Source organism: Phyllosticta citriasiana, assembly GCF_038021145.1.
Source record: "Phyllosticta citriasiana strain CBS 120426 chromosome Unknown IWZ02scaffold_1, whole genome shotgun sequence".
Classification (NCBI taxonomy): Eukaryota; Fungi; Ascomycota; class Dothideomycetes; order Botryosphaeriales; family Phyllostictaceae; genus Phyllosticta; species Phyllosticta citriasiana.
Genome location: NW_027117278.1, coordinates 1881073 through 1900858, shown reverse-complemented (window position 1 = coordinate 1900858; position 19786 = coordinate 1881073). Strand labels below are relative to the sequence as shown.

Sequence of the window (19786 nt, the reverse complement as noted above, 5' to 3'; positions counted from 1 at the left end):
CGGCATATAGATCCGGTTCTCAGCAGGCGAAAACGCAAGCTGAGACGACCAATGAATATCTTCATCATCATCATCATCATCTCGCCCAGAAGAAGTTGGCAGATGGATTGGTATTTCGGCCGCTCTAGGTGTTGACGTCGATCTCGTCTCTATCAGTTGGAAATCTCCACAAGGACAGGCGCGAGTGGCGCATCTGCCTTGTGGGATGCTGAAGATACAACAAGGCCGGTCCAGATATGGGAGGCTATTCGGCGGCGATGCTGACCACCCTCTTGGAACAGTGGCGGTTTTGGTCAAAGTGACCGAGCCGAAAATTATCGTGCAGCTCGTAGGGCTGATGACGCCGCCGTCGGTAGGTGGCGCCTGGCAACAACACATCGGCTCCCAGTCTGGACTTGTTGCCTCATTTGGACAACTGCGCATGCATCAGTTTTCTGCACGTCAGGCGGCCACGTGCCGCTTTTGCACGGTTTCGAATAGTTCCGGACATGAAAAGCAGTTTTACGAGCCTTGGGCCCGTTGAGCTTCAAAACATTACTTTAAATGGCAGGTTTCGCAAAACCTGAAAAGCCAGAGCAAACGCCGCTGACTGCAGCGATGGAACAAGGGACAAGCACCCCATAATTATCAATGCCCTGGAAAATGCCCTCCATGATGCTTGCACGCAGACACCGATGCTGTTGGCGTCACAGTCGTTGTGAAAGTAAACCTGGGTAATATTAGACTTTACGGCGGGTTCCATGAGCGAACACTGGATGACTTACGTTTTGTACAGTGTTGCTATCTTCGTAATGGTCATGTATGCGAAAGTCGTCCGAGTCTTAGTGGGAGTCGGCGCTGTGATTGTAATGGTCTGTCTTCCCGAGAAGACGGTCTTTGGCGGAAGCGTCGTTGTGCCCGTACGTGTGGTCAACTCGTATTCTGTCGTCGTCGTAGCTGGGGCCATGTACGTGATGGTCGTGTTGACAACCGTATCTGCAGTGACAAACACGGTCGACGAATCCGGAGATCGCTTTCGGGGTTGATGCTCCAAGAGGCGCTCGGGAATTTCCATGCCACGTCTCAGACGGGCTTCTCGCATCCGGCGGCGAACTTCCACAGGATCCGTGGGTTTGTCCACACCCTGGGCCTGGACAGCAATGAGACTTGCGAATGCTGCAAATCTGGGCTTTGTCGGGACGAAGGTGGCCTTGGGGTCCGGGAATTTGGGTTTTGGTGGAATCGTGCATGATGCGGTCTCTGTCTCTGTGACAACTTTGAGGGATTTGGTAAAGCTCTGGCGAGTCCGGGTGAAGAACTTGGTTAAAGTTGAAGTGACTGCTTGGGGTGTAATCGTCCTTCGGGCAGTAGCTGAAGGCGAGGTAATTGTCTGATTGTTCTGAGCAGTATTTACAACCGTGACAGTCGAAGGCAAGGTGGTCGTAGTAATTGGCGTTAACGTGACATTCCATGTGACGGTGCTGGTTATGGCGCTCGTGATTTGCTCGCCCACTGTGAGGAACAAATCTCTTTCGTATGCGAAGGATGCATTCTTGGGGCCGTTGTTTCCAAGCAAGAGTAGCTTCCATTCCCCTGAAAACATTTGGCTCTTGAAGATGGGACAGGTAGATAGCTGTGAGACGTCTTCGGGAGTGACGGGGATATCAGTACAGACATACTCCTCTCCCGTGGGATCCACGAGTAGAACGTCCGAGTAACCAGCCGAGCAACCCTCGAACTGCGAGACAGAGGTGAAGTTCTGTGTCAATGCTTTGTTGATGAAGTATCGACCTCCATTTTGGAAATCGATTCCGTAAGAGACGCAGTCTGCAGAGGCTGCGCCGGCAGAGAAAAGCACAATGCCAACAGCAACGAGGATGGACCGATAAGAAGGCATGCCCAACAAAATAGACAACGGCATTATTTGGACGAAACCGAGGCTCCGGTTAATGGAACGAACGAAGCGGAGCGCCTCCGAATAAAACTGAAGTGAAGAGTGAACTTGATCGACAAGTCATATTGGCATGGACAATCCAGGATTATAAGTCGCAGGGTGCTGAGGCAAGGACCTCAACCCTCAGCATATTTTGGAGGCGGAGAGAAAGAAGGAAAATGACTCCATCCCGCAGAAACGGCCGACCACATTGAGACGAATGTTGCCAGGATGCTTCCTAGCTGCCAAGGCACAATGGTCTGTCGCATGGAAAGGGTATGTACAGTAACAGTGACGTGACAGAGAACCGGGCGGAAAGTCACACGGAAGCGAAGTGTGGCGGCTCTCGTGAGCGAAGCAAAAAGCCACCGGATGTAGCGATGTCAAGAGTGACGAGGTGGGGGAAAAGGAGGTTCGCAGAGAGAGGATTGTTGTTGTTTGCTCTGGGATTCGTCAGGCATGCCAGCGGGTCAGGGGCAGGGGTAGGCGGATGAGGCGCGGACAGACACCAAAAAATCCCCATCTCTCGGTTGGGGTCGAGTCAGGGTGCATGATCTTATCAGATCAGTACGGTACTGTAGCGTAGCGGGACTGACGCCACTCTTCCAACTATCTTTAGACTTCTGTTCAAGGTTGTTGGCTGACGGCGACGTCAAGCGCGCTGTGTCATACGTCAACTGCAGCTCTCACGGATGCCTGCCTGGGCTGTTCTGCTCTGCTGCAACGATGGGCTTTTCGTATCGCCAATTTTGGGTCCCCGGTCGGGTGCGCGCGCCATCTCGTCCGCTGTCTTCGTGATCCATTATTGATGCTGATGGTCCAAAAACGTGGTGTTGATGATGCAGTCGCCAGCCAAAGCCTTCACCGTCTGGGCAAGCCAATTACCAGGGCCCTGGGAAGCCTCGGCAGACGATCGGAAAGCCAGTTTTGATGGATGGGCCTTTGGGTACCCGCGGCCTCATTGTTTGGTGTCTGCAGCCCTCTTTTCCTCCGACTCGCAAAAGGAACTCGCGGAGCCAGCAATCCCCCGTGGTGTTATCCTCCGGACTGCATGTCGCCACCAACCAGCGCTGCCAACTACCATTGGCCATGCGGCTGACCAGCTCAGCCCAGCCCAGGCACTGTTGCTTGTGCTTTCGAACCTCCATCGTCGAACAGCCCGAATTGGAAACCTTCTGACAGATTGGTGGTGGTGGACATGCAGGTGAGTAATCGCGAAGGCGTTCGGTTGGGTTTTATTGCTGATGTGTCTTATCCCAGTAGGCAGATCATATGCACAATGACTACGTCAATCCAACCCAAGTCCTGACTGCCATGTTGCCGACCTCGTGCTGAGGAACGAAATAAAAATTTCCCTGCCATGAGGTCTTCCCCTCCGGCTGTTTTGGTGACTGCCGAAGCCAACATCCTGGAAGCTCCAACCCTCTTACTTCCTACGCAAGACAGGCCAGACTCCCGCTCTCTGGTCCTCCATGTGCCACCACTCGGTGACCCGTTCCAAAGTTAACATCCTTTCGAAAAGTCACTTGAGCAGGCAATTGGAGACTCCCTGCCCTCACTTACCGAATCTAGCATTTTACTGACTGCTCAGCCTGGCTTTCTGGCACTCGCTTGCCAAAATGACCCGCATAACTCATCGCGTATCCCGGCTAAACCGATTGAATTACCGTGTGCGGAGGTTTCTGCCCGGTAAGATGAATGTAAGCTCAAGGCTTCAACCCGTCTCGGATTCGTCACTGGACAGGCTGCGCACTTGGACTTTCCCCACAAAAACCAGGAGTTAAAAAGAAAGCAAAGAAAAAGGGACCCAGAGAAAGCAGTGGTCATTTCATGTTTCAGAGCACACTAACCACAAGAATTGACCAGAGAGGCTTTGTCGGGCATGTGGTTGTATCTGGCGTCCGCACGTCAGCTCAGCTCCGCATGCTGAAGGGCTAGGCAGCCTTATTGCCACTCCACCTTGAAGCTGCATCACGCCTCATCTCTTGGATATATTGCCAAAGTAAGATATTCTTGGGTCGGCATCCCACGATCCTCCGCCATTGCCAGGGCCGCATCGCCAAGCATAAGCTACAGCGGACAATAGAAGCTGTGGGCCGACAAGGCCCAAGACGCTCGAGTTGTGGATGCTGGCGGATAACAATGTTCATCCTAAGCATCGCTTAGTCGGATTGCATGGGCATCCACAATCACTGCTGAACTTGAGGCCAGACGAATTGACCACTCTGAACCTCTCTGCCGCCGTTCTGGCCCCCTGAGACTGGCTGCATCATGGCGTTTCAGGGCCTTCATGTTATCCTCATCACCACGAAAGCACACCAAACACAGATTTGCTTTAAAAATTCCAACTTCGCCCGGTTCCTTGGTATCATCGTCAACTTCCAGTTCTCACCTTCGTTTTGGATGAGGCTGAGGACCGACCAGTCCGTTGCTTGTTCCTTCGTTAAGCCAAACACCCTTCTCTCACTGAGTACTCTTTCGCCTCAACATGATTCAACTTTGGGTCTTTGGGACGTTCCTCGCGGTGTTCATCACCCAGGGTTTTGCTGCAACTATTCCACCCGCATTTGCGGATCTTGTACGGCGGGCTGACGCCTCGTTGACCACGACAAGCACTTCCACCACGTCAAGAGTCCCTGACTCGGAATGCACCAATGGACCGACCTCGAGAGCTTGCTGGGGCGGTGGATTCAGCATCGCAACTGATTTTGACACCAAGCACCCAACCACTGGCAAGACGAATTATTACACGCTTGAGATTTCGAACGTCACGGAATGTGCTGAATACATGAGGAAAGGTATAGGTGATGGCTTTTGCAGACCAATGCTTCTCATCAATGGTCAATTTCCAGGCCCTACCCTCACTGGAAGTACGTGTGCATGCTTCCCAATTTATCTCACAGATATCAACGTTTCTAACCGAGCCCAGACTGGGGTGATTACTTCGAGGTGACAGTCATCAACAGAATGCAAGACAACGGAACCAGCATTCACTGGCATGGCATCAGACAATTGAACACCAATCAGCATGATGGAGCCAATGGTATCACCGAGTGTCCTATTGCTCCTGGAAAAAGCCACACATATCGGTTCAAGGCAACCCAATTTGGAGGTTTGGTTTCCCTGTTGCTTTCATCAACACTGGCTAATATGGCCGCAAGTTTCGTGGTATCATTCGCATCACTCTGCTCAGTACGGAGATGGGATTACTGGCCCACTCGTGATCAATGGTCCAGCGACGGCCAACTACGACGTTGATCTTGGTCCTCTACCGCTCTCCGAAACTTACGACGAGACAGCGTGGACGAAAAACTCGCTCGCACTTCACTTTCCTGCCCCGCCTCTCCCGTTGAATGTGCTAGTGAACGGGTCCATGGTCAATGCAACAGGCGGCGGCCAATACACAACAGTCACAGTCACTAAGGGCAAAAAGTACCGCCTCAGACTGATTAACATGTCTGTCGATACCTATTTTGTCTTCTCAATAGTAAGTAACATGCACAAAGCGCCAGATGAGAGAAATTCTAACCCTTTCTAGGATGGACATGACTTCGAAGTAATCGCAGCAGACTTTGTCCCAATCCATCCAATTCAGAAGACGTCCATCATGATTGGAATTGGTCAAAGATATGACATTGTCTTTACTGCGGACCAAGAAAATGGCAACTACTGGATACGGACCGACATTGCATCGTGCAGCACCAACGCCATGACTACTGCGGCAGCCAGTACTGTGCTGGGGGCTGTCCTGCATTACGAACTGGCAGGGACGGCTCTGCCAACGACGGCATCTGCAACGGGCATCGACAAAGCTTGCAATGACCCTTCGGGACTACAGCCGTACTGGGAAACCAAAGTGCCCAGGGATGAGTTTGCTCAATTCTTCTCTGGACTCAGCTTGACGTTCAACGGCGCGACATCTGACGGGCTTGTTCAGTAAGTTGTCGGTTAAGGAGGAATCAACCCTATCGTTGCTAAACTGCGCAGGTGGTATCTCAATGACAGTGCAATGGATATCGACTGGTCGAGACCGACGTTGCAGTATGTCTTGGATGGAGATAGCAGCTATGAGAAGAGCCAGAACATCTACCACATGGACCAACCTGGAAAGGTACGTAGGAAGACAAGGCACGTTTGCCATGTTCAATTACTAACAGACGTAATAATCCAGTGGTACTTTTGGGTCATCCACAATACGGCTGCAGTTCCAATCGAGCACCCAATTCACCTGCATGGACACGACTTTTTCATCCTGAAAGCTGGAGTCGGAGACTGGGACGGCAACCTGGACGACATTGTGTGGGACAACCCACCGCGCCGAGATGTCGCCATTATGCCCGGCTCGGCGACCGGTGGGCATTTGCTAGTCGCATTTCCCGCAGATAATCCCGGCGCATGGGTGAGTCTCGCCCCCCGGATTTTTTCGCCAACCCCCCTTGTTCTATAGTCCACTGTGCGCAGACAAATCATGCTGACCTTTTTTCCCCCAGCTCATGCATTGCCACATTGCTTGGTGAGTCAATGCTCCGTAGCACGATGTCGGGGCCACGAATCACTAATTTGGATACCTAGGCACGTTACTGACGGACTGAGTGTACAATTTCTCGAATCGGCGGATCAGATTCTGGGGACGATTGGGGATATTTCAGACATGCAGCAAACTTGCGCAGACTGGAAAGCTTACAAGCCGTACTGGGAAAGAGAAAAGGGTGACTCGGGCCTGTAGATGGGGGGTTTTTTTTTTTGAGGCGTTGATAGTGTATCAAGAGATACGTTTGGATGAATGTACCATGGCCATGGAACACGAGTGGCGTGGCGCGGGTGGCTTGGTGCCGTCGTGGGACCGAAGGACCGACAGTTGTAATGGTCAAGGGAACAGGGAAAGAAGACAAGCAACAGACAGCCAGAATCCGGGGAACACACAGGGCCGATTTAAGGTTCACGGGCAGGGATGAGACAGAGTGGCAGCGGGCCGCACAGCGTTCGGGGCGGGCGACCATGTGGACGACGTGGAGTTCAGTGGTGAGGGATGTTTTTTTTGTTTCCTGACACAATGGCAGAGAGCCGGTGGTGGACAAGGCGCCGACATGGGCCGACGATTGTAGTCAATCCAATGGTGTTGATGTTTATTTGTTGTGGGTGGTGCCAACGCATCACGGCGACGGGAGCAGGGAAGCGGGCGTCGCGCTCCGCGTCTTTTGCCGACGGCCAAACCTGCTCTGCGCTGCTCCGCCTCCTGTCGTGGACAACCAACCGAATCATCGTCGTCACGTACCTAGCACCCTGCGCTCTCCACCTGAGGTGCTCGTGCTCGATCCTCTTGCTGCTCGCTTGCTCTTGTTCTCTCCGCTTCCTCTTCCTCGAACCAATCCGCCCTGCCCTGCCCTGCTCTGCCCTGCGACGCGCCTGCACCCTGCACCGCACTCCTCGTCCAACCAAACCAAACCAATCCAAACCATCGCACGACTATGCCTTCGACCCTGCTTGTCTAAGCTCCGCCGCCGCGTCCTGTCCTTTCTTGGCCTTGTCAACATTCCTTTCGTCTCCCGGGTCCGCCCTCCCGTGCATCTTTGCGCGTCATAGCCACGCCGGCTTTCGTGAGAATTTCAGTCCTTGCAGCGACGCGTCCGCTCGCTCGCCGTCCGTCCTCGCCAAGCCGCAACTTTGATGTTGGATGCAAGCCCAACGCGCTCCCACCGTTCCAGTCCAAGGGAAAAGCGGCCGAGATCCCGCTGCCTCTCCTTCGCAAGATTCGTGGTCTGCACCCTCTCCCACCCAGACCCTCGGTCACTCGAGTCCTGAGCTTCCTCCGCTCCCAACCTTGCCGTCGCTTGGGGGCCTCCCTCGAACGCCGTTGAGCGCGTCAAAGCGTCCGGCCGACGACGCGGCCTACTTCACCACCAGCTGGGGATCTCCATACCAAGCCCCTCCGCCCGGCCTCAAGGAAAAGTCGACGCGCCATAATAGGGACACTCTTGTGAGCAGCGACGAAGAAGACGAGCCGTCGCCCAAGTTTGGCTTGGACCACCTAATTCCCAATCGCTTGGAAGACTCAAGCTCGCCCAAACTTCGCTTTGGTCTTGACCACCTTCTCCCAAAGCGAATCCCCTTTCTCAAACAGGACCCTTCAAGTCCGACGCTGACTGCTGAATACTGGCAAGCAAAGGAGCAGGACCAGGCCACCGGCTCGTCCAGAACCGGCCAACCCCAGCTCTTTTTCCCCAAGGAGCCTACAGAGCGCTGGATCAAGCAGTTCCTCACCGGCCAGTGGCAGTCAGAAAAGGCCAATTGGTGGAGCGACGGCTCGACTGAAGACGAGTCTGACGAGGAGCATCCGGCCGGCACTTCTTTCAAGCGCCGCCCAAGAGCTGAGGGATCGACACGAAAGAAACGCAAAAGCCACAAGTCACATAAAAGCAATTTGACTCTGAAGCAAGCTGATTTCTGGGCGCAATTCGGCCAAAAGGGCCGAGAGACCATTGAAAAGATGATGGCTTCACGGTTTGCAGACCCAGCACCCCCTGTGGTGCCTGAGCCAAGCGACTCAGATCTCAAGGCCGAAATCATATTCGATGCGGACGCTCGGAGTGACGTGCGTAGCCTCTCAAGTCGCCACGGTCCAGAGCCGCAGTCCCATGACAAAGTTTCCGCACCTCCTCGTCCCCCCCCAAAGGATACTCTTCCACCTCCAGGGTCTCGTTCACGGCCCCCTTCTCCACTTGCCTCCCGTCCGGGCTCGAGAGCTTCTTCTCCAGCACCGCCCGGTGCACTTTCTTCGACCGTGTCGTCGAAGATCGAAAATCCACCAGCACCTCCTCCAAAGGTCGTCGATTATCCTAAACCGCGCCCGAAGAAGCGTGTTCTGTGGAGAGGTCGGAACATTGTCATTCAAGTCCCGCAGGATCACTTGAGAGGCAGGCAGGGAGGGCCACCGCCTCCCCTGTCCAGTGGCGAGCTGGAGCAGCGATTGAGGAAATTTGAGCAGGCCGGGTACAGCACTCGGGGTTTCGATACAGGTGACAGCAATGATCAAGAGCCATCTGCGCTATCCCAAGCACGCGCAATTTTCCCGGACCCCGAGGAAGAGGCCGAGCAGTGGAAGAATACTGGGAGAACCAGTATCCACATACCCGACAAGGCGGAATGGGAGCGATATGTAAACTTTCTGACTGAACAGAGGCTTGCCGCTCTCGGAGTCAGTTTGGGAGGCGATGAACCAGTGGATGATCCACAAACAATGTCCCGTTCAGCGTCTGCACAATTTTCGGCTTTCTCTCCCCAACCGCAACCTGCTTCTGTGGGAAGCTCTGGATTTGGAGCTGTTTCTGCGCCTTTTTCCCTGCCCTCTGGACCCTCTCCAGGAATTCCAGGTCATATGTCCAGAACCTCAATCGCCTCGCCAATCTCGCCATTCGGGAATGCCCGCCCCAGTGGACACCTGTCAAGACACTCGACATATGCATCGCCTGCAAACGTTCCTCAGCAGCAACCAACGCCCCCACTTGTCGGCATCTCGCCCGGCTTATTCATGGGGCACAACGCCTTTCGCGGAGGCTCTCCGGCTATGCCAACCAGCACGCCTATGCTTGGGGATATAACCTCGCCGGTCTTGCCATTTGGCGCACAGCAGGCTCATCAATATCCCTTTCCCAAGTCGAATGACGTCTTCTCTCAAATGCAGCAGCAGCAACAACATTTGCAGGCGCAACTCCTCCAGCAACAGCAGCAGCAACAGCAACAATTGTTTTCTACTCGGCCGCAGTCAACACTAGACAAGTTGCCGGAAGAGGAAACCGAGGAGGAGGGCGTTCAGGAGAGACCTCGCACCCCGCCACGCCCAACTCAAATGCAGAACCACCATCAGAACATCGTCGTTCCAACTCCGCGTGGTGGTCATCGCCACAACATCAGCGAGAATTTGGAAAGAGAAATACGCGATGCTGAATATCATCTTGAGCAAGCCATCGATCGCCAACTAGACGAGGACGGTGAATTTGGCACTGGCAACAAATATGGAATTCATAGCCCTCCAAACAAACCAACGCAGGCGAATGGTTATGAGACCATGTGGCAGACAAATCAGCCTCAACCATCAGACCAACCTTTCTCAGAGCATCTCGGAGGGCCCGGACCGGTGTATCATGAGCGTGGCGACGAAGAGACCAAGACGACCAGCTCGGATGCTGGAACTAACCCTAGCTTCGAGGGCCTGAACGATCGTTCGACAGCTACCGCTGGGACGTCTTCCTCGCAACAGACTTTCGGCAGCTCCCAGTACAACAACGGCAGCCTCCATGTCAGCCACTCTAGCCAGGGCTCTATCAAATCGACAGCATCAAGATTGAATGTCAATGCGAAGGAATTCAAATTCAACCCGGGCGCCTCCTCCGCCTCTTCGACCCCTACCACCTTCCAATTTGCTCCGATACAGCAACAACAAGAGCAGAATGTCCACGCTCCATCTTCAAGGACAGGCAGTACCAAGCTTCATGCTGCCGTCCCCAGTTTCGTTCCCTCTTTCAAAGTTGCGAGCTTCGGTTCCGCGCAGCCTCAACAAACGGTGTCCTCTATGCCGCGCTCTACTTTCGACTTCTCCGCACAAGGTCCTGCTTTCAGATCAGATGCCGCGAGTGCGCAGAACAGTGCTGCCAGCCGTGCCCAAGCCAACAACGAATCTGGAGGAAAGAGGCTGTTCAACATTGACATCCAAGATGCGGACATTGTCAAGCCCGCCAGACGCTCCAAAGCGATTCCAATCATCCGCCCAGATCCGAATCAACAGGCTCAAACAGACGAAGAGACGCTCGACGAATCAGGTCGGCCAGTTCAGGCCGAGTGGCGGCAAAAGAAGGCGCGTCGCGGTGGCCAGGACGGCGATACGGAGCCACAATTTGCTAGACCGCATATCCTCCCATCAAATGCTCCGACCAAGCCCCTTGGTGATGCTACTTTTGCACAGAATGCAGCAAGGTTGGATTTGACTCGACCTGCAGTCAGCCCAATCCCGGAAGGGAAAGAGAACCAAACCCCCGACAGCCGGTCACCCCAAGCCTCGCCATTTGATCCCACTGCTTCATCGATCTTTGAACCGCCCATGCACTCACCATTGGCCTATCACCACCAACAAGGAAGCAAAGACTTTGCTGGCCCACAGAACTTGGAGTTGGAGAATACCTTAAATTTCGGCTTGCACGTCACCAAGCCCTCGATTGATGTCGACGGAGGCGATCACATCACCGAACGCGCTGGTACTGGTCTCGGTGCGATGCCTCGTAGCCCGGCTCATACGAATTCGTACCAGCCCAGCGAGGGCGGCTCGTTCATGACAGCTCTGGAACCCAACAAGCCTGCACACTATGGCGACAGCGAGGTTGAGGAGAGGCCCACATTCGATGAAATTGACGACGTCATGAGGGCCATGAACGACCAAGGATCCGAATATGGTGTGTTGAAAGAAACTCCTCCCTGGACACGTTCGAGTCCCCTTCGGAGGCGACCAGTCGAACGGCCCGAAGCGGTTCTGTTCAGGAGCCCATCCCCTAGCACTCAGACTCAGCACTTGTATCCATCTGCTGGGGCACAGGACTCTCCATCAGCTCAAGATCCATTCAGCGACTCAAAGGCTGGCTTGGCGTACGATTCTCCCGTGCACAGATTGAATGATCGAGACGATGTGCCAGTCAGCGATTGGGATGACATTGTCTCGACAGAAGAGGAAGCCAAAGTCCAAGCGCGAAGCAGATTCTTTGATCATCATGTTGACAACATTATCGATAGTGTGTTGCAAAGCCGTCTCGGCCCTCTTGAAAAGAGTATCCGCCTTATCCGGGACTCTGTTTCCGCTCTAACAGCAAAACAATCCGGGCGCAGTCTCCGAAGAAGCCCATCCATCGGGACTGGAGAAAGCGACGCCGACGACGAGGACGATGAACTTGAGTCGTTCCACCGCAATCGGTCTCCCGGAAGGAATCGCAAACTCGAAAAGATCAAGAGCGTCGTTGCCGATGCCTTGAGCCAACACATTCCCACGCAGTCAGCCAACAATGCCGGAGGTCTTGATGTTGCCGAATTCTACCAAGCGCTGGCGGACCTCAAGGTGTCCATCGCCAGATCAACCTCGACTGGCCAGTTGGATGACCTACGAGAGATCATGGAAGAAGCTCTCAACCGCCAAAGCATGGCACTAGTTGACGCTAAGAGAGCTGAAATGGATGCCGAGGCTGAAGCGAAGATTGCAGAGCTCAAGAAGACACTTGATGAAAACAAGCAACTCATCGAAGTCGCAACCGAGAGTCGCAGGATCGCTGAAAGTGCTGAGCATGATGCGCAACGGAGACTTGCTCTCACCGAGGAAGAGCTTCAGCTTCTTCGAGCCCAAGTTCGGGATGATGACCAAAGAATGCGGTCCATGACTGAGGGGATCCACGATCTCAAATTGAGCTTGCAATCTTCGGAAAGGGACCAAGAAGAGCTTCGCCGTCGTCTGATCACACTCGAAACGCAGAATGAAGCTCTCGAAGCAACCCTGGACGAGTACCGTCTCTCATCGAAGAAATGGCACTCGGAGATTCAACAGGCCAATGAGGACAACGAAATCCTTCGCCGCAATATTAGTACTCTCGAGTCACAGAATCACGAGTCTATTCGCGGCAGAGAGAAGATGCGCGCGAAACTTGAACAGCTCCAGAAGGACATGGTTTCCGCGGCGAGCCAAGTCGCAGAGGAGAAGGCGAAATGGCAGAAACAGGAAGAGGATCATGTCAAGAGATTCGAGACGCTCCGTGCGAGGATCGAGGCCGAGGCTCGCACCCGCGAAAGGTTGGAGCGGGAGATGGAAAGACTCGAAGCTCAAGAGCGCGAGGGCATGAAGTTAAAGGTCGTTTTGGAGCAAACACAGAGGCAGACCGTGGTCATGGAAGAGACTGCCAACAAATTTCGTTTGGAGTCCTTGGAGTTTCAGAAGAGGGCCGAACGCTTTGAACGCGAATTCCACGAATCGCGGGAAGCTGCGCGGGCTGAAATCAAGCGCACGCGGGTCCTGATGGAAGCAGACCTCGAGGCTGCCAACAATCAGGTCAATGTTGTTCGGGCTGAACTCGAAATCGAGAACAACAGACTCCGGCAAGAAATCGACAGCGTTCGGATGGAAAGGGATACCGAAAAGGCCCGGCATGAAATCCTGCTCGAAAGCGAAGCTGATTCCAAGAGGGATGCTGTTCGCGAGGCCCATGAGGGTCGCGACCGTGCGCTGAAGGAGCAGCAGCATCGCTACGAGAAGGCGATGGAAGAACAACAACAGCGCTATGATAGAAGTCTGGAAGAGCAACAGCAACGCTACGAGAAAGAGATTCAGATACAACAACAGAGGGTTGCCCAGAGGATGGAAGATCAGCAGCGACGTTATGAGAAGGAGATTGAGGAATTGCACCGTCAGCATAACCGCGACTTGGCCACAACCATCGAAGACAAGCAACACGCCGAAGAGCACCTGAATGATCGTCTTTCTCTTGCCAACGAGAAAGTCGACTACCTGCAGGACAAGGTCTTGCATATGGAAGAGAAGCTCGAGGTCGCGAAGTCTGCCGCACACGCCGCTGCCCTCGCAGCTCAGACTGCCAAATCTCCATCTGGACCTTCCCAAGAATCAGCTCTCCCCAGCGCCCAGGAAAAGGTGTCGCCGCAAGCTCTTCGTGAATCCATCGTCGTGCTCCAAGAGCAGCTTCAAGAGCGCGAGCAGCGGATCGAGCATTTGGAACAGCAGTTGCATGAAGTTGGACCAGACTCACCACAGAGGGTAAAGCAAATGGAGACAGAAATCGGGTGGTTGCGGGAGCTTCTCGGCGTACGGATTGATGACATCACGGACCTTGTCAACGCGCTCGCGACGCCCAACTTTGATCGTGAGGTTGTGCAGAATGCCGCCATCAGGATCCGGACCAACCTGCAGATGGAGCAGCACGAAAAAGAACGGCTTATAGCGGGTGGGGGCAACCTGTCATTCCCGGCTCTCGCAAGCATCTCCAACTTTGCCTCGCCCAAGGCTGCACAGCTTGCTGCGGCATTCGGCAACTGGCGCAAGGGACGAGAGAGCATCGTTGGTGCAAGCAACAGGTCCAATGGGGAAAGTGGCCCGGAGCAAACACCCTCGAGAAATCTTCCATCAACGTCTGGATTGCTCTCTGGTCTCATGACACCTCCGACCAGTGCCTTGCGGTCTGGAAAACTGCCCCAGAGATCAGGTCTGCGCCCTCGTGGCGCCTCGTTCACCTCTGATTCGAGTCGCTACAGCGGTCTTGCTTCGAGCTCAGCCATGCAAGCAGATCCGCGGCTTAGCGAGGTCCCTGCAACTCCGCCCAGGAGTCGTGACGGTCTACTCCACAGAGGAGCCTACGATCAAGACGCCGAGGACAGCACGTTCTCGCCTAGTGGGTTTGACTACGACGCATCGACTAGGCACGAGGGCTTGAGCATCCACGAGGTTATGACCATGGACCGGAATCTCGCATCGATGGAAATGCACGACCGCGACCCTATGGATGGACTGCAGCCATTTGAACCATTTGGAGGCTTGGGATAAATGTGGCGGCCGGCCACATCTTTCATCAAGATTGAAACAATCTCTCATAGATTTCTTATCATGTTTTCCACCAGAGTGTCGTGTCGATATTTGCTCACATATCGCCTCGCTTGTCCGGCGACAAGTACATTCTTTCTCACTACCTGCCTTACATGATGAGGCTTGACTTTGATGTTTTCTTTTCTTTTTCAACATCCCCATAGTTTTCCCCTCTCATGGGTACTACGTGCGTTTTCCCGCGCAAGTCTTCGAAAGAATACTTTGATACCCCCTGACCTGGAGGAGATCAGGAGAACGGACAGAATCATATTATATAGTCTTCTAGATTGCTATATGCTATAGAATAAGGCGCCTTTAATTACTTTTCTTATTTATACACTATCCTTCACTATACCTACTTTTCTTTAGATAGAAAAGTACTAGGTCTAAAGTAGTAGATAGTGAATAGAGTAGATTTTAGCTCTTAAAGCTTTTTAGATATAAATTTAGTTAAGCTTCTATTTTAGGTTAAAGAAGTAAACTAGAAAGAATACTAAGACTTATAATTTACTAAGTAAATAATTTTTAGAAGCTATTCTCTTTTAGGCTTAGTCTAATTTAGCTTATATAAGCTAAAAAATTTAAGCGAGATTTTTTTTTCTAAGAATATCTAAGATTTACCTCTACCTTATTAAGTAGCCTAGTACTTTATATACTCCTACTTACTCTAAAGAAAAAACTAAGAGGTAAGATCTCCCTCTTATTCTTATTCTCTTATTACTCTCTTCTTTCTCTTCCTTTAATTATACCCTTTCTTCTAAATATAGGCCTATAAAACATGACTAGAGAAGGAGGACTAATGTTTCTATTTAGGGCCAATCATGCTAAACCAGTCGTCAGGTGTGGTTCAGGTTCCACGCCGGGCACTTAATCGAGGTCAAGTCTGTCAACCCCTGAACCTAAGTGGTGACCTACCTGTCATACGTCTTGACCGCGTCACTAAAAACGGCACCAGGTCGCTGAAATTGTTTGCCATCGCGCCAATAAAGACTCAGAAGTAAGACTTTTCAACTCATTGTTGGGCACTCTCAAAGCTAACGCGTCTTCAGGTTGAGGAATACTTGATCCGATGGGTAGCGCCAGCCGGTGACGCTGCTGCCATACCTCTATCATGGCACAGCGTCGCCGAGCTGGCTACATGCGTGGATAAGCTACAGCTATACCTTGAGTCGGTGTCAAGCAGGTGCGGCGTTTGCCTCGCTACCCTCTCTCACCTTGCTTTGTTGAACCCAGAATCGCGCTAGCTGACTTATCACGTGATGGCACTTCAGCGCGTGTCGTGGCACTGGTAGTCGCGTCAAAGGCAGGAACGACACAACAAAACGGCAGACACAACTACAGACACAACAGCAGACGCAGCAGGACGATGCGCAGGTGTACAACGGTATAATCAAGGTGGTCGATGGGATGACGGTGGCGGTGCCTGTAAGCAAGCTGAACAGCTAGAATCATCCATCATGCTCACAAAAATCATAGTCCACACATCCCAGCATCCGTCGCATGGATATTCGTCATGTTGTGACGCCATCAATGCTCCAAGCTGCAAAGCGCGCCAATACCACTACAGCGGAGAGAATGGTGTGGGAAGAGGTCCTACGGCGCCTGGAGCAAATACCTGGCCCAAAAGTCAGCATCGTCAATGACGTCGACAACTCATCCCCCCCTCTTGTCTTCACCTTCATTGACAGCAACATCCTCGGTGACGGCGTACATGCTGCACATGAAGAGACCATCACCGGCTGTAGCAAGTGTCGGGCTCACATGGGCCAAGGGATCGGCTGCGAGTACTCCAAGCTTTGCGATTGCCTCGAGTACGCCGCCGTCAACGACACGGAGCGCATGTTGGCCGAGGAGCGAGAGCGCTGGGAGCGCATCCAGCGTACTGGGGACGGCGACACATCTGGATTGCCGAAGAAATTTCCATATTTTTCAAGCGGACCTCGCACAGGCTGCCTTGTTCCATTTTACCTCGAACGACGGCACCCCATTTATGAATGCAACACCAAATGCAAGTGTGGACCAGGATGCAAGACAAGAGTAGTCCAACACGGCCGAAAAGTTCCATTGGAGATATTCAAAACATCGGACGGGAGAGGCTGGGGTCTTCGTTGCAAAACTAGCCTGAGGACGGGGCAGTTTGTCGACACGTATCGTGGCGAAATTATCACCGACGCAGAAGCATCGCGGCGTGAGAGACTTGCCCATGACAGCAAAGATTCGTATTTGTACTCTCTCGACAAGTTTGCGGAAACCTGTGGCTTTGAACAAGAAGAGCTCTACGTCATCGATGGCCAGTTCTGCGGCGGGCCGACACGGTTCCTCAACCACTCATGCGATCCAAATTGTCGACAGTACGTCGTGTCATATAACAAACATGATCCCAAGGTCTACGAAATTGCCTTCTTCTCCACCCGAGACATAGAGGCAGGAGAAGAGTTGACGTTCGATTACTTGGATAAAGAGGAAGGGGACGAAGAAGACATGGATGACGGTGCGGGCCCGGGCAAGGAACGCGTCAAATGCCGCTGCGGAAGCAGGAGGTGTCGCAAATACCTTTGGCTTTGACGCGTTTCCCATCTGCCATTGCACATGACAACAGCGGAAGGAGTTGGTGCATACTTCAAATTCAGGGCATGGAGTCAGGGTTGCGGTTCGGTTTCCAGGCTCATTTGCATCTCGCTGTCGGGCAAACGTCCGCAAAGCGTGGATTCACCACTGGCATCGACGGTTCTCAACTGGCCCAGTGAGGCTCATTTACTTGATTTCGTGAAAAAGCCTCTGTAGCAACATCAATAGAGCGATGCTCGCGAATTGGACAGGAGGGCTAATGCTGTGCAGAGCAGTCTTCCATGTCAGTGATGTCCTCGAGTGGGTCAAAACAAAAGGACGAGTACCAGATTGTCGACCAGACATGCACCAAAAGCATGGCTAAAAGGAGCAACGAGGCTGGGCAGCAACTCCAAGTCTGCGAGTCAAGTCCAAACAAAAGGAAACCAACAATCAGAGATCAGAGATCTAGGCCATCACATGCCGTTGGCAAAGGTAGGTAAAGAGAGCATGCGAGCAACCGGGCAAAAGACCGGTGTTTTTGAAAGAGATGGAGGACCAGGTCCAACAATGGACAACCAGGTCGAGTTGGCCGGCATAGGCGGATGTGCCGTCTGGGGGTCGGATTGGACCAATCAGGCACAGCGCAATAGGCACCGCCGCAACGTCTTGAATCCTGCCCATCCATGGCTTGGCTCGGCGGATGGCCGCCGTTGGCTGCAAGTGCCGGGCGATACGAGCAAGCCTGGCCAGGACGCGAGATGGATGGATGAATGGATTGATGCTCTCCCTTCAGTTGGCCACCCCATGGTCGCGTCACTTCCTTGGTCGCCGCCATCATCCCTACATGTACCCTACTCGGCCGTTGTCGCTCTGCTCTTTCAATGTTAACCTCTCCAGCCAGCTCTCCAAGACGCGTCGCGCGCCGCACACATCGTCTTTGCTCTTGAAGCCACGCCAATGGCCGTTCTCAGGCATGGCACTCTCAATGCCACTCTTTTTGGCCTCGTCACCGGCTCCACTCTCCACTTTCGTGGCATACGCTATGGATACGTCCCAGCGCGGTTTGCGCGACCATTTCCGGTGGACGACTGGCACGGGAGGGACATGAATTGCACCCAGTATGGGTCTGTCATGAATTCCTGCCGCTCACTATTTATTAACGCTAACAGCGAATGCAGGCCACGATGTCCCCAGGTACACGTTGATGTCGGCCATTTGTTGCGTGTGCCCGAGGACATCCCTTTCCAAAATGAGCCCGAAGACGAATTTGAGTGCCTCAACCTCGACGTTTGTGTCCCGGCTGGAGTCAGCGGTCCAGTGCCTGTCATGGTTTGGATTCACGGTCAGTTCCTTCCGGAGTGCACGTGTGTCTTCATGCTCTTTTGACATTGGTAAAGGCGGTTCTCAGGTCGTTACCTTTGGCAGCGCAGCTTCTGGTATATGCGGTGAGTACTCTCCGATCCCGCAAGCTAATGTGCTGATTCGGGCGAAGACCCTGTCCACCTTGTCCAAGACTCGGCAAGGCTGGGCAAGCCAATCATTTTTGTGTCGGTGCAGTATCGACTGAATATTTTCGGGTTTGGGGACGGAACTGGCAGCAGGAATCTCGCGCTAAAAGACCAAAGACTAGCCATCGAATGGGTTCGAAAACACATAGGCGGTTTTGGAGGTGACCCGGTAAGGAGAGGCCGCCCGGGCAAAAGTCAAAAAGCAAACTGACGAGAAGGCTTAGAGCAACATCACCCTGGCGGGTGAGAGTGGAGGGGCAGTCTACGTGCACGCACACGTGGTAACGGATGCTCCTGTGAAAAGAGCAATCTTGCAATCGGGGTCGCTTGGAATGTCGCCTCCGCAACCGCCCTCCCGAGGCGACGCGATCATTGCCTCTTTGGGAGGCCCAGCGCTGCGAGGAGCGGCAGTCAAGGAGATTGTGGAGAATCTGGCCGTCTTGGAGGTCAACGCGTTATGGCTGCAGTTGGACGACGAACTACCGCAGCTGAATGATTGGGCGGCCAGGACAGGTAACGTTGAAGCATTTGTGATTGGGGACAACGAGTACGAGGTAAGCAAGGGTCTTGTCAAGTGCGAAGGGCGGCTGACGCCGGACAGTCGGTGTTGTGGAGGAACGGGGTCGAAAAAATGACGCCAGGAATGATCCTCAGCGCGTTTAACTTGGCTGGGCATGGGAGCCGCGACCTCGGGCGCATGTATGGCATCTCGGCCAATCGCCCGACGGCGAGCAAGACGGGAGCGCTCGACTTTTGCGGCGACGTTCGGTACTCGTTTCCCATCAGGAAGCTGAGCGAATTGTGGCTGTCGGCGGGGCGGAAGGTATACTCGTACGCGTTCGACCAGGCGAACCCTTGGCAAGCATCGAGCAGAGCACACCACGCTGTGGAGCTGCTGATGCTGTTCAACGGACTGGATCTGTCGTTCAACGCAACGGCCGAGGCGGTGGGGGCCGAGATGCGGCGGCGATGGATTGCATTTGTTCGGGGCGAGGAGCCATGGGCAGGCGGGCAGACGTTTGCATTTGGGCCGCACGGCGAGTGCAAAGAGCTGGATGCTGCGGGCTACAGGCAACGGAGGAGGGTCGGGCACATGGAGCTGATGGAGGGCATGGATTGGACCAAGGTTACGGCCGCGTGCTCAGCGATAGCGGCAGGGCGAGTGAGTCTGCTGAATTGACAGAGGGATTGAGGGACTAC

At 53.5% G+C, this 19786-nt stretch overlaps 5 protein-coding genes across 5 annotated transcripts; 4 read left to right on the top strand and 1 right to left on the bottom strand.

Annotated features, from left to right (window-relative positions):
- Positions 1-627: 627 nt before the first annotated feature.
- On the bottom strand, positions 628-1876 carry IWZ02DRAFT_369799 (uncharacterized protein; the record flags this gene model as incomplete). Its single annotated transcript, XM_066764460.1, has 2 exons — positions 628-709; positions 765-1876. The coding sequence occupies 2 exons, from the start codon at positions 1874-1876 to the stop codon at positions 628-630; spliced, it is 1194 nt and encodes a 397-aa protein (XP_066627260.1).
- A 2194-nt stretch (positions 1877-4070) lies between these two features.
- Positions 4071-6745, top strand: IWZ02DRAFT_22122 (laccase-1 precursor). The gene is made up of 8 exons (XM_066762818.1): positions 4071-4782; positions 4842-5024; positions 5074-5399; positions 5451-5848; positions 5900-6023; positions 6084-6311; positions 6403-6425; positions 6485-6745. The coding sequence occupies exons 1-8, from the start codon at positions 4401-4403 to the stop codon at positions 6636-6638; spliced, it is 1818 nt and encodes a 605-aa protein (XP_066627259.1). The 5' UTR covers positions 4071-4400; the 3' UTR covers positions 6639-6745.
- Positions 6746-7155: 410 nt separating this feature from the next.
- IWZ02DRAFT_22093 (uncharacterized protein) lies at positions 7156-14575 on the top strand. The gene has a single exon (XM_066762813.1). The coding sequence runs from the start codon at positions 7587-7589 to the stop codon at positions 14487-14489; it is 6903 nt and encodes a 2300-aa protein (XP_066627258.1). The 5' UTR covers positions 7156-7586; the 3' UTR covers positions 14490-14575.
- A 650-nt stretch (positions 14576-15225) lies between these two features.
- IWZ02DRAFT_21924 (uncharacterized protein) lies at positions 15226-17324 on the top strand. The gene is made up of 5 exons (XM_066762790.1): positions 15226-15409; positions 15484-15525; positions 15578-15711; positions 15800-15953; positions 16005-17324. Exons 1-5 carry the CDS (start codon positions 15350-15352, stop codon positions 17091-17093), a joined length of 1479 nt encoding a protein of 492 aa, XP_066627257.1. The 5' UTR covers positions 15226-15349; the 3' UTR covers positions 17094-17324.
- A 711-nt stretch (positions 17325-18035) lies between these two features.
- On the top strand, positions 18036-19766 carry IWZ02DRAFT_369838 (carboxylesterase; the record flags this gene model as incomplete). Its single annotated transcript, XM_066764463.1, has 6 exons — positions 18036-18202; positions 18257-18420; positions 18476-18523; positions 18571-18755; positions 18811-19140; positions 19188-19766. The coding sequence occupies 6 exons, from the start codon at positions 18036-18038 to the stop codon at positions 19764-19766; spliced, it is 1473 nt and encodes a 490-aa protein (XP_066627256.1).
- Positions 19767-19786: the final 20 nt, after the last annotated feature.